At 37.3% G+C, this 17,551-nt stretch overlaps 1 protein-coding gene across 1 annotated transcript in view; it reads left to right on the forward strand.

Moving 5' to 3' along the window:
• LOC143298982 (serine/threonine-protein kinase OSR1-like) overlaps positions 1-16,750 on the forward strand; it is a 36,539-nt gene extending 19,789 nt beyond the window's left edge. The window contains exons 14-17 of the mRNA XM_076612043.1: positions 229-313; positions 797-865; positions 1,121-1,182; positions 6,951-16,750. Coding sequence (XP_076468158.1) covers positions 229-313; positions 797-865; positions 1,121-1,182; positions 6,951-7,049 — 315 coding nt within the window. The 3' untranslated portion in view covers positions 7,050-16,750. The remainder of the gene's footprint in view (positions 1-228; positions 314-796; positions 866-1,120; positions 1,183-6,950) is intronic.
• Positions 16,751-17,551: the final 801 nt, after the last annotated feature.

Consider the following 17,551-nt stretch of genomic DNA (forward strand, 5'->3'; position numbering starts at 1 on the left):
AAGGCCTAAGTGTGTTCGGTTACGCTGCTGGTCAGGCATGTGCTTAGCCGGTGTGGTGTAGGGTATATGGATTTGATGAACGCAGTGACACCTCCTTGAGCAACTGAACTTAACTGAATTGCTGCATTACTACTCTCTGATGTTGGGATAAATGTTTTATGAATGCATTACGGTTTACATTCAGATGATAATTCCCTCGACATGTTTAAAAAAAAATTGTGTGTTCAGGGAAAATCAATCAACTTGGTTCTGCGTCTGAGGAACGAAAAGCGAGAGCTGAATGACATCCGATTTGACTTCAAGCCTGGGCAAGGTGAGATTCTAGCAGAAGGCAGAGTTTTAGATCAGTGTGACACTCTGTGTAAATCAGTCTTTCTTATTGTACTTGGGTCACACCCCTTCAGAAAGGGGTTTTAGCCTTTGAATAAAATCATCTGTTTTGTTTTGCTTCATATTCATTCTCTCACATTGCAGTCTTTCTGCCTTTTTCCTCCCTGTAGGTGTCTATGCACATATGAGATGTTTGTCAACAGTATAAGTTCAAAGGAATGTGGGTGTGTGAGGTGATTTATTCTATGTGGGTGTGGGGTTGGTTTTTTGATTTTATCATTTATATATGTGTGTCTGTTTAGTTTTCTCCTTTCCTGGCCTCTGAATGGATTGTTGTTTAGAAATTTATATTAAAAAAATTAATAATAAAAAAAAAAAAAAAAATCCCTGTCACAGTTCAGGCAGTATTTTACAGTGCCAGAGGAAGGTGATGACAGGTTGTTGAGGGATGAACATTGTGTTTCAGACACACCGGACAGTGTTTCCCGTGAACTGGTGGAGGCAGGGCTGGTCAGTGGGCGTGACATGATTGTTGGTGAGTGTGGGGGTCAGGTGGGACAGGTGTCAATGTCCTGTGAAAAAGCGTGAATATGTGAATTCACCAAAAGCAACTCAAAGCATCATTGTTGATACATTTGCATTATTTTTGCTGCGAATATCATTCCTGAGGTTATAAAAAAAGAAAGATAAAAGTGTCCTTGTTGATACGCTTATCTTGGTCGGCTCATTTTGTGTTGAAATTTGTTGCATCAGTTGTCCTGTCATTGCCATGTCATCATTGCTATTTCAGTTGCTGCCAATCTGCAGAAAATTGTGGACACCCCAGATGCTAAGGCAATCACCTTTGCTTTGGTAAGTTCTTGATTGGATGATACTGTCTTGCCTGCTTTTGCTTGCCAATGTGTTTATTTCCTACACCCTCCTTGCACTTTTGTTTGCTTATCAGTCATAACATTTTTTCAGTTTACAGAAGTCTGTGTCAAACTGTTTCTGGATAAGTCATTTTTTGGTTAAGTACTTCCACATTTTCTGATCTAATGAAACAAAAAACAAAAGGAAAAAACAACAAAACCCCCAAGAAAATCAATATGTTTGCTGCATGTGAACATTAAAAGGAAGTGTTTGAAATCATCAGAATAATCTGGAGGAAAAGATGAGTAGCACAACTCTCCATCCACAGTATCAGACTTGTATATTAGAATCAAATGGAATATTTGGCAAATATTTGGAAAGTTTTTTTTTTCCAGAAGCATTCAGACTGGAAAATCATGATAAAGACAGGAAAAGATATATGAATAAAATTTGCCTGGATGTTTTAAAATCATTGATGTGCTAGCACACAAGTTTTGGTTGGATTGAAACTTTTCTGATGGTGAATGAATGAATTATAAGGATGCTTATAGTGAGCAGACATGTATGTGCGTCTTAGCACATGAAAATTGTTTTATGGATTTTGGCTACATTGTCACTTGCACCTCTGCACTTGCAGTTTTGTTTTGCTTGGCTTTCACAATAAGTTTGCATTGTTATATTGACAGTATCTACTATACATTTAGTTGGCATGAAAGTGGAGAAGCACTTTTTGTTGCCATCTTTTATTTTTATTAAAAATAACAGGTGGGGAAAAAAATTTTGAAATGTTATGTATCATATGTTATATAATTTATGATTTACCAAAAAGTTACAAGATATATTGTTTAGACAGGAAGGTTATGGTTTATCCCAACGTGTCTGGCCTTAAGAAATGAAACAAAATAAAATAAAGATATCTTTAGTGTTTCATTTGAAAGAATTTCTGAATTGTACCACAATCTCAACAGTTTATACTTTTATCCACTCCCACCTTCATTTTTTAAAAACTGTTTCAAAGTTATCCTTGTTTCACACACTGACAAGCACCCAGTCACTTGTGTGCATACATTTAAAGGTTTGCTTGCTCATATGTGTGACTTTAAACCCAGACACAGCTTGAGAATTTGGATTTGTATGTAACAAACTGATCACTTATTATTTGCATCTGGATAAAGATTCTGAAGAATTGGTAGGATCAGATGTGTATTAGTTACAAACATTAAGAATTTTGCAATGTTTGTGAATGTCTTGGATTTTTTTTTGTTTGTATTTTGTTTTTGTCCTCTTTCTGATTATGAAGTTTTGACATTTTTAGACAGGGCAAGGGGTATTACTATATAAAGGCAATGAGATAAAAGTGCCAAAGAATTACGATCCGGATAGAGAACGGCAAGGGACGCGTCTTCATTATTCATGGGATGAGAAGGTTGATCACTCATCAAGTGATGATGAGGTTTATTACTCATTTTCAAGTGATGAGCTGGTCATTGTCTCAGCACCACATGGTAAGCAGGTCAACCGCTTAGCACCAAGTGGTGACCCGGTTGATAGCTCAGCACTTGAAAGTGAAGGTGCATGTGGTGGTGGTGAGGAAAGTGAAGAGGCGGCACCAACATCACGGTCCAGCAATAAGAAGCCCAGGCAAGGAACCTTAGAGATAATGGTCGGGATGTCTCGATTGTCTCAGTTGTGTTTTAATAACTTAATGAAGAGAAAGTTGATCAAAGAAGTCAGAGTCTTAGCGTGTTTAAGTGCTTATAAGTAATTATTGTCTCAGCTGTGTTTCTGTTAACTGTAAAGAGGATGTTGGTTGGGATATTGCAGTTATTTTCCTGTGTTTTAGATAACTGTAATGAGTAAGCTCTTTATGGATCTGGATTTTCATTAAATGAATCAATGGGGGGAGTCAGTATCTGGGGAAAGAAAGTACTCAGATACTTATTCAATTTACCATTTGATTATAGGTCAGGTAGGCCTAATTGTGAACAATCCAGTCGAAGCAGCCAGCTCAAGGTGTGTATTCTAGAGATACCAGGTGGTACGATCGTCAAATGTAGCTTGTCTGTTTTTGAAGGATTTCTCCAATTAGTTGCACCAGGAAAAGTTCATCTACTCCTTCTTTTCATTGTTTTTTCAACGGTGGAAATAGCAGGGGTGTTTGAAGGTAAATGTGAACGGGCAAGTCTAATTGCGAATGATGAGTTTAGGTACATGTCATCAATGAAAACAAGCACGTCTTGAATTCATTAGGTGTAACTTCTTATTGGAACATTGCTCCAGACTGTTATTTTGTTGGTTTTGATCACACATGCACACACACACACACACACACACACACACACACACACACACACACACACACACACACACCCACACACCACACACACACACACACACACACACACACACATATTTTAAGACACACACCATACACAAACACACCCTTTTTAGAGTGTTCAGTAGCTGCAACATTGTTCACAAATACACTCGCATCAAAATACCCTAGAGTCCGAGTACAGATGACACGGGGACTCCTGTCAAAACTGATGCTCTGATCTGTCACCAACATGTTTTTTACATTCTCCTTGCACTGGTAATGCACAGTTAATTCAACATACCCAGTCAGATCAGCTGTTTTAAGCCGTGCCAATGTTCAAGTCCTATTTGCTTGCTTCCGTTGATTTTAGGATTTGGAAAACATGTTTGTGAACTTGGTCGGCAGTGGTGTGCAAAGACAGCGCAGAAATAGCTAATATTTGATGGGTTCTTGCAAAATGGATATTCCATTAAGGTATCAGAACGAAGTGGAAGCAGATGTTAAATGGTGAAATTTGTTTAGTGAGCGTACTTCAAACCGTTTGCAATTACACAGTGTTCACAGTTAGGCCTGCCTACCCTATTTGTTTTTTGATATTTTATTTTTATGGAATGTGATTCAGTTATGTTATCTTATTTTGTTTTGTTTTATTCTGTTTTGTGTAGATTGTATAATTTTATGTTTCAATGCATCATGCAAGCTTTATGTTTGAAAAGCCATTATAACTGTTGTTTTGTTGTGCACAAATTGCTTTGCACTACACTAGATCCTTAATAACCTGGTTCATATTGTATATCTGCACTCTGTTCCTGAAAACCCATTGATTTATTTCTCTACATGTTGTGCTCTATTTTCCTCTTTGTATTCTTTTTTTTTTCTTTCCATGTCTTTTTTGTTGCTGTTTCTGTTCTTTTGGGAAATATGGAAAAAATACAACATATTTAATCCCCTATCCCTGTGAAATACCCACATGCTACTTTGATTCCTTGCATCACAGTTTTTCCCAAATTCCTCTTGTGCTTTCCCTATTCCTACTTCCTCAGTATATTTACCTGGCTCACACTATTATAGTCTGTGGCTTTTTTCCCTGCTTGATGTGCTTATGAACGTTCTTAAAGTGTAAATGACAGAGAGAGAGAGAGAGTGTGTGTGTGTGTGTGCTAGTGAATGGGAACTATTGGTGCCATATGTACTTTGTGACCAGTTACTGGAGGTAAGTATGGTGACATTAATTCATTGTCAGAACATTCCTGGCCATCATGAGTGTGAATTCTTTGTGTGGGATGAAAAGACATGAAATGTGATGCTTTCAGATAGTAAGAACATGACTGTTATCATATGGATCACAGGAACATAATTGATTAGATTTATGCTGACAAGGCAAGGAAAACCATGCTTAGGGGTAACGGAAAAAAATAGCACAAAAACTGTAGGAGATACTGAGAAAAAGTTAAGTGTGTTTTTTTTTTGTTTTTGTTTGTTTTGTTTTGGGTTTTTTTTAGTTGTTTTTTTTTTTTTAAGAAAATGAATGAGGATTCTGAATTCTTCCATTTTTTTCCTAAATCATTTTGATTATGGATAACTATTTAGGCATTTCGAAGTAGAAATAATTTTTGTGCAATAGAAAAAGAAAGACTATTCAGGCATTTCTAAATAGAGATAATTTTTGTGCAACAACAATGTATTTCCACCACAACAGAAACAAAATACAGCAGGAAATGGCCTCTTTATTGTCGTATATATCTGCAGATAAAAATAAAACTGGTTATAAGTTTGTAATAGCAATCATAACTCTTGCAGACATGTAAGTGAATAACTGTCCTGACAGTGACAATCAAGGGTTCTGTCAATCATACTCAGAAACTATGCAGTCAAGCTTTGAACTCGTGTGGGCTGATAAAAATTGTCTGTTCAGTTGTGAATGCCAGTTTGCTGCCTTTGCAAACAAGTCTGTGCTGATCAGTGACAGAAAGCATGAAAAAATAAGAATACATTTTCCCAGTCTTTTGCACCTTCAGCCCTGTGTTTGTTGAAAATCATGGATTGCTTGCTGTTACCCAATCTGCGGCAGTGTCAGTGACAGCAGTTCTCTGTTGTCCACAGCCATGGCCTCTAACTGGCCTTGGACCTCTCGTCGTACAGTTACACACTCCTTTCCCTCATCCCCCTCTCCCAAACAACACCACATATCCCTGTCTTTTACTGTCACCTGCTCAAAAATGTTTGCTATGATAGTTGAGATTGACCACTCATCAAATGATGTCTGTTTTGTCACTGTCATTCATTGTCATAGCCTTCTTTCAAACGAATCATCAGACAAGAGAGAGCCATCTCTACTGTTATACGTTTATCAATTATCATGTGTACAGCTGCAAATTTGTATGAATCTGCTGACTGGGACAACCATCTTTGCTGGACAAAGTTCCCAAACCCTTTTTTGCATAATTGCTCCATGTGGTTCAGTTAGCAAATCATTATTGAGAGAAAAAGGGGTCTTCCACGTGACCTATGTCTATTTAGATAGCATTTTTTATGATCCAGACTATCAAACTCTCCGTTTAGAACATGATTATGTCCATTGAACATAGCTTTGATTAAGGAAAAAATAGAATAGATGCTGGATGTCTTAAAGGTACTATGGCAACACAGTGAAGGACATCAGCTGATGTCTTGTTGGCACTGAATGGGTTAACGAGTTAGGTTTGTAAAGTATTAAGTGTATCATTTTGAATCCGCGCGAAATTTGGCCAAGCAGAGCAAACCAATAGGCCTAGTTTGCATCAGTTTGACATGGTACAGTATATTTAACACCAAACATGGAGTATAATACAAACTCCTCCTTTTTGAATTTTATACACTCTGAGGATGAAGTTTGCCTTTGATAATTGCCAGTATTCTGCACCCTCTACAGGAAATTATTTCGCATATTTTCTCAGTTGTTTTAGTTTCTTTTTCTTTCTCTTTTGCTGTTACAAGCATCTCCATATCTCTTGTTTCTTAGTTACTAAAACACACTGATAAAATACACTGCTTTCATGAAGCTTGCACCAGTCACACACATGTTCATGAACAAGCTTATGCTAGAGGTAGTACTACACGCGCACGCACGCACACACGCACACGCACACACACACACACACACACACACAGAGTAAACCATAAAATGAAGATCAGACCTTTCTCCAATTTTGAGTTGTTGTTTTTTCCTGTTTTTCTTTTTTCTTCTTCTTTTTAAAAAAAATTTTATTTTTATTTTTTATACCTTTGACAACAGCGTGTAAGAGAATTTTAAATTATAATGAGAAATCTGCATGAAACATGTTTATCTTTAATGCTGCTTGCAAAGTATGTTGTATGTTACATGGAGATGGTGTTATATCCAGATAACAGAACAGAAATAAGCAATGACGAGTTTTAACACATTTCATATGGCTTATATCCCTTTTTGCAGAACTCCGGGTGTGGTCCTAACGAAGCTGCAGATGATAAGAACTTGGTGGGCTTCGCGCAACTTTCGCTCACGTCGGCGGAAGAAGGCAAGAACAGTTAACAGTGGATTGAAGTAATAAGTTTGTCCACTGTCCCACCACCTTTCAAGGCTGCCTGGATTAAAGTTGCGGCATGTGATGCACTGTGATAGAGACTCCATGTTGTTGCCCAGAACTGCTGTGAAACGTGCTGACTATGAGTGCAAGTATTACAGAATGATTGCTGCCAAAAGACCTGGCATGTCAGGCCTGAGGATGTTGCTTGTGGTTGTTAAAGGGCTTGAACGCTTAGGTGACAATTCATTCTCCCCCCTGCCCCACACCCTTCCACTGCCCCATTCCCACAGTCTCATCAGCCCATTTGTCTACTTCATTATTTTCCGACATTACGATTTCTCTTCATTCTCTGACTTTAAACTTGCAGGTCAGTACTTACTTTTTTTTTTTTTTTTTTGAATGCTGCTTTTTTTGTGTTGCCATTGTTTCTTTGAATATGGTTTGGTTTAATAGCTTTTGATTAAGGTTCTTTCTACATGTGTGGAAGATTTTCATTTTTCTTACACATTTTTATCATTTGGCTTGAAAGACATGGATGGTTTTCTCTCCACATATGGCTGAATTCAGTTTTGGGGGAAAATAAGTCTTGATAGTTATTTTACAGTGTCACATTTGAGGGATGATTTCCTCCACTGCTGCCATCTTTGTTACACCTGAGCTCTAATATTAGAGATGTTTATCGTTCAGCAAAGACAGCAAGACCAAATGGACAGGTAAATAGCTGACTGACATAGATACCCAGACTACAAATTCCTTGTCTTATGCAAAAGCACAGCTGTGGTCACTGTTGACTCTTTTCTCTAGACCAAAACCTGTGAAGAGTCCTGAGCACTGCATGCTGTGTTATGACATGGAAGATTGGTAACATGATTTAATGTGTTTGGCATTGAGGGTGCCAGGGGTATGTTAAGTATTGGCTGTTTTTGTTTTTTTAATCGCCTGCGGAAACTTGTCTTTTATATTTTAATTTCAGTATTTGTTTATGTTTGAATATATCTTTTATACATTGTTGGGACTTCAAAAAAAAGAAAAAGAAAAAGTGTTGTATCAGGGGTGTACATACACATGACCAACAATAGGATAAATGCCCTGATATACCCTAATATAAAGAGGCATTTGTCCTCTTCACTCCAAAGTGAATGAGTTATAGGAATCTTTCAGTCAGTATTTTCTTTCAAGTGATTAATCAGCAGCGACAAAATCAATGGGTACAGGTCTTGGTACCAGGTGGATTTAAAGGTGGGATGTTTCTTAATTACCATCATTTGTGTGCACCGGCTGAAGATCAAATATTCAGGTTTAATTAATTGATATCCTGTAATCCCAAGCTGGCGTTTGGTGGATTGTGAAAATGGGAACATACCTTGCATGAATGACAATGTTTAAAGCAACATTTGATAGTAACTAATGAAGAAGAAAAGTAACTGAGAAGAAATTCTTTATACAGTCAACAGTCACAAACAGCCGAAGGGAAATTCTGAAAACATATAATGAACAACGCCAAAAAGCAGTTGAAAAGAAATGAATGAAACAGTTAAAACGGACATGAGGTACGTAAAGTACAAATAACACGGAAATCTTAAACTTTTTTTTCTTCTTTTTTTCTTTTTTTTTTCTTTTTTTTTTTTTGAAAAAAAAGACCAAGCAAAGTAAACTAATGTGCACAGATATATCCCTACCACCTTTGCACACTCTCATATGGTTGTGGTCATGACAGCTTCTCGCTTCAAGCTGTCCAGTTTGAACATTCACAGCATTGCAGCCTCTTGGTGCCAATCCAAAAATCTCCAGTTTTCAGCAACTTTATTATTGTGGGGAGATTCCAGAAACACTTTAACACCTAGCCAAGTCAGCTTGGCTGCTAAGAAAGTCTCAGGTTTTTCTATTCAGTGCATATACAGAAGAGGGATTCCACCTTCATTTGAAGTGGTTTAAAACTGCCTTGGGGTTGTAAGAGCCATGATGCTTGCTTCTGTTTGTGAGGGGGATCAGTCTTTAATCAAAGTTTGTCTCCATGTTTAAACTAATGACCCCAGCCCCCACCAGAAGACGACTGAATTGGACAAATACCTCACTGAGGGGAAAAGTAATGGGCTGTTTGTCCTCATCAGCAATAAAGTAACTGTACTTTCAGAGTGCTTTATCTGTTGGTTATGTGCTGATATGTACCCCTATTATTTGCTTTGCTTGTACCACTTTATGTTCATGTAAACTCATGGGTATGACTATTCTTGTAGCAAATATTGTTTTTCGTCTCTATGTGTTTAGATTTTCTTTTCAGTAGTTCCATTGTTCTTTGTGTATTCTAGAGATTAATTTGTTTATTGTATTCATGCCAGTTTGCTATGTTCTCATGTGTTCATTGTCTTTTTAGATTTGAGTTGTGTGCACAGTAGTATTCTTTTGCTAAGTAATGTCTTGTATATCTTTTCATTAATTTACTTTTCATTATCAGTGCTTTGCATTTCATTTTATGTCAGCTGTTGTTCTTCAAGTTTTATGTCATAGTCTTGTATTTGTAAGGTTCAGTTTGCAAGGAATGAGATTGATAGATGCTTGAAGAAAATATAATCTTTTCTTTTCCTCCCCATCCTTCCTTTGTTAGGTCCGTGATGGTATACTGTTCAGCACTTGCATGCATAAAATGCTTTGCTCTAAGTTGACAGAGGCTTCTTTCAGCTAGTTCTCAACACATTGCAAAATGGCCATGATCATCAGGCCTATCATGTCATTGATCAGGAGTTTGTGGCATTTGGAATGATGGATACCTGTTTTACCATGGAAAGATTTCTTCCATTGTTCAAAAAGAATGAACTGTTCTGTGTAATAACATACAGAAAGACTCCTTTTGTAGCAGACATCTGTACTTAGTGGTTTCAAATTGTTCTAAGGGCAGTTTGACAGCAGTTAATTGCTTCCTTCCATTGGTCATCCAACAGTTCATTATTTCCCAGTACTGTGGGGGAAATGGTGTATACAATCTGATTTGTAATTTCTTGGGATATAGTGTTGACACATCAGAGATTTTCACAACAAAAGTCGGGGTCAAGTTAAACTCCAGAGCTTCCCGTTTCAGTCAGCCTTATTTCCTTTTCTGAGCGCAGATTGGGTGGTAAAGTGGTTAGGCGGAGTTGAAATAAATCTGGCAATGTAAGACACCACATGAGCACAAAGTTATTTGACCGATTTATTATTTGCAGTCAGCACACTTTTATGATCATTGTTATTCCTAACTTGTCCATGAAGTAAGTGTTATATATTGCATGCACATAATTTGCTGAATTGAAAATGGCCAGTACATCTGATATAAATGTAAACGAAGAGGAAAGTGTCATGATTTTGAAGAAGTCCCTGAACTGATTTGAGTACCCATTATACCATTTTATAGAAGTATTGAATGTAAAGAATAAAAGAAATTTTGTCAGTTGTACCAGTATTATTAGTGTGAGATACCATGTAAAATTCAGTGCTTTAGTGATATAGCAGAGGTCAGATTTACAAATTTTATTTTGAGTGTCTTATGAGGAAATTTTCATCAGATTACTTTTGGATGACCAGATGGAATAGTTTTACATCTTTAAATAAAAGAATATTTTGTTGTTCTCAAAACTCATGTTGAAATTCATTTGCTTATATCAAGACAGTGTAATGTATATACTTCAAAAATTGTGTTGACTAACAAAATTTTATGACTTTTTAGATTTCAGTAATTGACAAAACTGTTGGCTATTTTGTTAAATGAAACTTTCTAAGTAACTTGACCCTATGACACACTGACAGTTAGGGACATAGGAGCAATTTAAATGAATTCATGACAGACCATTTCGTTTGGATTGCCTGTTGAAGATTTGGTTGACTTAGAAGAAATGAGAAAGCGAAAGATATAAGCAGAATGAGGGATGGCCAGTGCATGGGGTTGTGGGGGTGGGTTTTTTTTTATGTTTATTTTTTTTATGTTTCTTTATTTTTTTATGTTCCTGAATTTATTTGTTTTTGTTTTTAATGTTTGTTCCTGGGTTTTGTTTGTTTGTTTGTGTTTTTTTTCTACATTTTCTTCAAATTTTGCAAGAAAAGAATTTGCTGCTAGATGACATGGACCTTGTTCAAGCCCTGCCCGTGGTGATGTAAATAATGGATTGCCTATGCATAATAACACTGTGAGACGTGTGTTTATCCTAGTTATAGTGAATAAAGATGGGTGTGTATGGATGCATGGATTTTGTATGTGGTGTTCTGGAAAACTTGTTACTGCTGTCAAATACGTCCCATATGAAATTATGCACTTTGTGCTGTTGGTAATGCTTTGAAAGAAATGGGAAGGTTGTTTTTGGGGGGAGGGGTTGGGGGGATATTTTGTCAGTTTATACAGTCAGGAAAAATTCAGGAGAAATAAAGGGGCGTTTTCCAGGTCTTGTCATTTTCTCCTTTTTAAAAAAGTATTTAATGAATAAAATTTCAAGCAGAGTTTTTGGAAAATTTGTGACTGACAAATCGGGCAAACAAAAATGTAGTTAAAGCTATTGAAAGCATACAAGTGACACTTTTATAAACATCTGTAATTGAAAAAAAATAAATAAAAAAAGCTTTCCAGTTAGTATTATAAACTTTGAAATTTAGAAAGGGCATAAACAGTTTTAGTCTGGTCCGTTATTTTTCATTTATCGGCATTATTGACACTACTTAATGTCTGTTTAATTTTATGCAGGATGCAAGAACTCAGTTTTTTTGTTGTTGTTTTTTTTAATTCTCCTGACAGCACAGCAGTTAACAGCATGCTTGAATAAAGCTAAATCCAACCCTTACCAAATTTTCTTGCCCAGAGCAAGAGAGGAGGTCATTAATTTTGACTGAACAATTTTCTGTCATCAGTCAAGAGGTGTTTTTGTCAAATTAGGTTAAAGGTAGTTTCAGTATGTGGTTTTGTTGGAGGAATGTTGGTAGCTGTTTAGAAAGGCATGTATTGGCACAGATGCTGTAGTCAAAAATGCACTGTAAGCCTACCTAGAATGTCAGAAATATCGAGTCTCCCAACCCCTCCCCCATGGATGTTGAATTAAGTGTCTGTCCTTTATCTTTCTTGGTTGTGAGTGTCAAGTGTCCTTTGTATTTTCAAGACATTCTTCACTGATCACTTCATTTTCTGTCGGTACTTACATGCGGCTTATATTCAGCTTAGTGTATATATGTAGGGGGAAAAACTCACCATTTACAGTATAGCCTGTTGGAATTCCACGCTTGCATGTACGCATGCACTAACCTGGGAATGGAATGTTTTGGAATCTTATCAGAAGTAAAGAGAAGAGATAAGATGTTGGTCTTGTGGCACCAGAGTTCAACAATGAATCTATTTTATTCCAATTTTCAAATGCTTGATGACAGCTCATTCATTGACAGTGTTACGGTATTTGGTGATATTTACTGGATATTTGCGAAAGATGGTACACACATTATGAGGATGGTGACTGGGTGTAGCCCAAACAGCATGTTTTCATGTCAGATAGACAGTGTGTTGCCTCCATAGTTCTTGCTGATGGATATTGCAGTTGTTACAAGTATGCATACAAAAATGAATAAATTAATAAGTATCGAGATATAATTCAGTATGTAATCGACCCTGATTCAGGAATCTTTAAAACAAACCAGTTTTCTCCCTTGGCAACATGTGGTAGAAACAATGTTGGAGCAACTCAAGTATTTCTTGGTGCTGATGGGACTGATTTGTTAGGGGCCTGTCAGCATGTGGTACACGTCAGTGTAACTGAAAGCAGCTATGTAGTGTCCACCTGTTTCCACTCTGATCAGAGTCTCCTCTTTCATCTGGGCCCCTTTTCAGAATCATATTATTAAGAAGAATTTTAGTTCACTGTAGTTTTACCTTGGACATTTTTTTTGTTTTTGTTTTGGATTGTTGCTTAAATCCAACGTTTGATGATCATTCTCTTTCTGACTTTGACTTTTGACCATGATCTCTATTATTATGTCAGGGCTTGTGTCATGGTGTAGTATAAGAGATCAGCAACATTGGAATGAACACGTCATGATAGTGGATGGTGGAATATATTGTTTGGACGATATCACACAGCAGTACACATTAAAATCACAAGAATTAGTTCAACGATTAGTTGATCTGTTGACTGGTACAAGGCAAAAAGCTGCTGTGTACCTACTTTAGTGAGTGTGAAGTTTCCATTGTTGAGTGAGAAATATGCTGAGAATGGGTGGTGGGAAAAAAAGCTGGAACCAGTACATGGTAACCCCAGCTGTATGCTTTTGCTTTGAGCAGACATCTTCAGTTTTCATTACCGTTCTGTCTGGGACAATGGCAGGGAGGTAACGACAGCAGGTCTGTTGTCATGTACCTGTGTCCAAATTCATCAGTTTCCTTTGTCGTTTATGAGTGGTAGCGCAGCAATGGGGTCAAATCAGATGTTTGCTGGTGAGAAATGTTTTGTTAAGCTTTACATCTTTAAACCATATCTCCACCTCCATTCTGGAATTTCATTTTTCTGTCATTTCTCTCACCCCCCCCCCCTTCCCCCCTTTTTTTTCTCCCCCATTTATCCTTGAGTATTTCCGAACTGCTTTCATTTGCTAAAATTTAAAGAATTATTGTTTATTCTTGCTGAAAATTGAAATGTTGAATGATAATTGTGTTGCATTTCTTGCGATGTTTGTCCATCACTCTTGTTATTGGTGTGTATATTTTTACATTTAATTATTTGCGTGAAACACTGTATATCTTCATTGAATAATTGAAGTATGCAAGTGAAACTCGTCTCTATTGAATTGCTATGTTCAGATAATGACAGGTGCTCATGTCATGACAAGTTTCATTTCCTTCCGTGTTTTATTAAACATTCATTTTGCATGTACAGTTTTTAAACACTTGAGGGGTATGGACAGATTGGAATATCAACCTGCCCCAAAGCATTGCAAAGATTATGTTTGGGAATTGTTTTGTGTTACTGATGATGGTGACTTTGTGGTATGTGTGTGTAGCTATTCGCCCATGTTCCTAAATGCTACTCTGCGATAGTTAACGAAACAAAATAGTATGTATTTTGAGGAGCTGTGTATCTCCATTTTTTTGTTTGGGTTGGGATTTGTGAGGAGGGTGTGGGTAGATTACAATACCTAAATTAATTTTCAAAAGCAATACGGAAGTCATTTAATACTGCATGAGTGCAAAATGTTAACCAGTTAATTGCTAATTGAATGGCTTAACACACAGTAGATTTTGTCGATAATGCACAGTGAGTTGTGTAAACTAACAGAACACTGCTGTACAGAACACAGCTGAACTTAAGCTGCAAGACGGGTAATTGAGTTCAAAGTCAAACACATTGTTTTCCAGCTTTGGATCCTTCCCATCTTTTGTGATGGTGCTGTCAAGTGTCCAGAGAGAGGTGTTGAAACTGGAATGTATTTTCAAACTTGGGGAGGAAGGGATTCAGGAAGTACATTTGGTTGTAGGCACTGTTTTTTTCTTCTTACATGTGCTGGTGGAATAGATCTCACCTCTCCATTGGTGTGGTGGACTTTTCAGGCTCTATCCATTTGTTTTTGTGTAGTTTTTGTATAGGGGGTTGTGGTGCAGGGGGACATGTCCATGGGAGTGGATTTTCAAAACCGAATTTTCTTGGTAGGTGTGTTTATATGCATCAGGTGCATGCTGCTCATGAGACCCAGCTGCTTTCTGAGGGAACCTGCTGGTTCTTTTCCCAGTCATGCAGTTTGTCATACTAGTTTACTTTTTCAGGAATAGTCTGCAAATAGAGGACCAGGATAGAGAGCTACTTTTGGGGAGCCTCAAAGATAATTGGTGCATGGGTGGTAGATTATCCAGCTGAGAACTGGACTTTACAGATGTTTTGAGTACTGGTGTGTCTATTGGTATTAGTGGGTATGGGGGGAGAGAAGAGTCATATTCAAACTAAAGAAGTCACATGACACTACACACAAACTTTCCAGTTAGAGCCAATTTGATAAAATCTGTTGTTTTACTTTCATGTCACAATAGATTTCTTTGTGTGAAATTTGGGCTACCTTGCCTGGGGAAAACACATCACCACAGTGCAGTGCCACCTTTGTGTGTTTGTTTTTGATTTTTCTGCTGAATTTTGGGAATAGCCTTTTTGTTGCCGAGGTTATTTTACATGCACTAAGTGCATGCTGCACATGGAACCCAGGTTTATCATATCTAAAATGACAGCATCAAGACCCCCAGTCATGGACTACTGGAGGGGCAGAAAATTCTGGTGTGTGTGGAATTCGATCCTGTGTCCTCATACTTTCTAGGTGGATGTGATACCACTCAGCCACCACTCCATTTAGAGCCTTTTTGACAAAATTTGTATCATGTAAATAAAACCACCTTTTTAGTTTTGATGGGCATGATGGCCAATGGTTAGAATGTTATCTGTTCTTCAGATGTCACAGGTCCAAAGATCAGTTGTGTTCATGGATACACATACATACATATGTTAACTTACGTCAAAGGGTAGGGTGATACAAATATAATTAACCACTATTTATGTAGATGTAGCCATAATCCATTCTCTGTAGCTTGTATAGTCGGTGTTCATGAGTAGACATTAAGGAACACAAACATACCATGTGAGCTGATTGCAGAAAACAGCTACATAATTGGTTGGAAGAAGAATACTGTTTGTAAAAGCCCACTTGATATAGTTTCAGTCAGATTGCCAGAACTGACATGAAAATTTCAAAAGGCCTGTGCTCTGGACATCTTCAGGGGCAGGTGCAACAGTGAGGAAGAAGCAGGAACATGTGACCAATGCTGTGGGATATGCAAATTGACAGGTCATTGTATAACAGTGTTGCTCTCAGATTAAAGAATAGAAGAGATTGGATCTCCTGTGAGACAGCAGGCTCTCCCAGGTGGTGATGTGATTGACCTTGACACATGCAGAATGTAATAATGACTCGAGAAGTCAATTGTGAACTTTCAGAATTCTGAACTTTAAGAAAAAAGTCAAATATAGGAATTGTAAGCAAGTCAAAAGAAGTTCAATAATAAGAATAAGAAATTTTGGAAGCATTTATATTCATCCCCTTATAGATTTTCTGTGTAAACATTCACACACTCGCACCAAAAACAGCACCCAAACCATTGAAATTATGTAGCTGCAGTTTCTTCCAATTACAGCATGTTTTGTTTTGTTTTTCCCCATAAAAACCACCCTTTTAAGCCAGTGAATACCCCCCACCTCACCCCACCAGCAACAGTGCTATGAAAAAGATCAGACTGGCAGGAGTGGAAAAACATGTAATAGAATTTTATCAAGGCAACATCAAGTGCAATAACAAATACAAGTACATTGTGTGACTACTGTTCTGACTGGTTATATCTAAGCACCTTTAGGTTTTTTTAGCAGGTATTTGTGGAATTCTGTCCATTATTGGAGGTTTTGTATGCAAGAACTATCGCAGGTTCGTTCTGTGTTCTCTCTCTCCTACATAGGCCAGATTTTGTCAATAACAAATATGATGTATCAAGGGCTCAACATGTGGTTATATACACTGCCCATCATTTGGAACAATCAGAATGCTTGACATGTACTAATAATATGTGTGTTCCGACCCCCATCTGGATTATCAGAGCTGTGCTTATATGGTATAGACTGCAATCATTGGGGTGCATTTGACAGGAATACTTTCACAAATAAACTTGTTTTAGATTTGCTGTTGGTTTCCAAGTGTGTGTGTGCCACATGTGCTTGAAGGTGTGGATCACAAAATCACATGACATACAGTATGAAGATGCTTGAAATCAGCCCAGCCTTACACCACCTCAAGCACCCCTTCAGGCCTCAAGCCTTTTGAATATTTGTTCATAATGTGAATGGTACACATTGAGATCTAGTCTTTTCCTCTTGTCTTGCTTGGTTATCACTTGATGAAAAACAGGTGTGGTTGTTTAACTTATGAAACGGCAACAAAGACAATCAATGACTCTTTTAATTAAGAAGGGCTTACAATTGCAAACCATTGAGAGATTCCATCAGCCTGGTTATATGATAGAGAACATAAAGTTTCTGGGATTGTTTCTCAGTATCTCATTTGTATGGGAAATACGTCATAGCAGTAGCTTAAACTGCAATGCCTTTAATCTTGCAAAAATGAAAAGTTACCATCCTTTTTTGATGTTCATTGTATCTTTATGGCCTCCCAAATGCTTTATTAAAATTATTTTCAAACAAAACTGAACAAATATTCAAATCAGACTTCAAATGCACGCAGTTTCACGCTTGCTTTTCAAAGTTCCGAAATACCTGTGTGGTCAGCTAACTATGAATTTATCTAGAATTGTCCAGCGAGGATTAATTGTCTGAGAGTTTTTTTGACAAACTGGCTCACACCGAAACAAACAAGCTAACCATGAACAAATCTAGAATTTTCCAGTGAGAATTAATTGAGAGTTTTTTGACTGAATCTGGCTCACGCTGAAACAATGTCCATGGATGAACAACCAGCCAGGATCTGG

This window comes from Babylonia areolata, chromosome 2 (assembly GCF_041734735.1).
Source record: "Babylonia areolata isolate BAREFJ2019XMU chromosome 2, ASM4173473v1, whole genome shotgun sequence".
NCBI classification, from domain to species: Eukaryota; Metazoa; Mollusca; class Gastropoda; order Neogastropoda; family Buccinidae; genus Babylonia; species Babylonia areolata.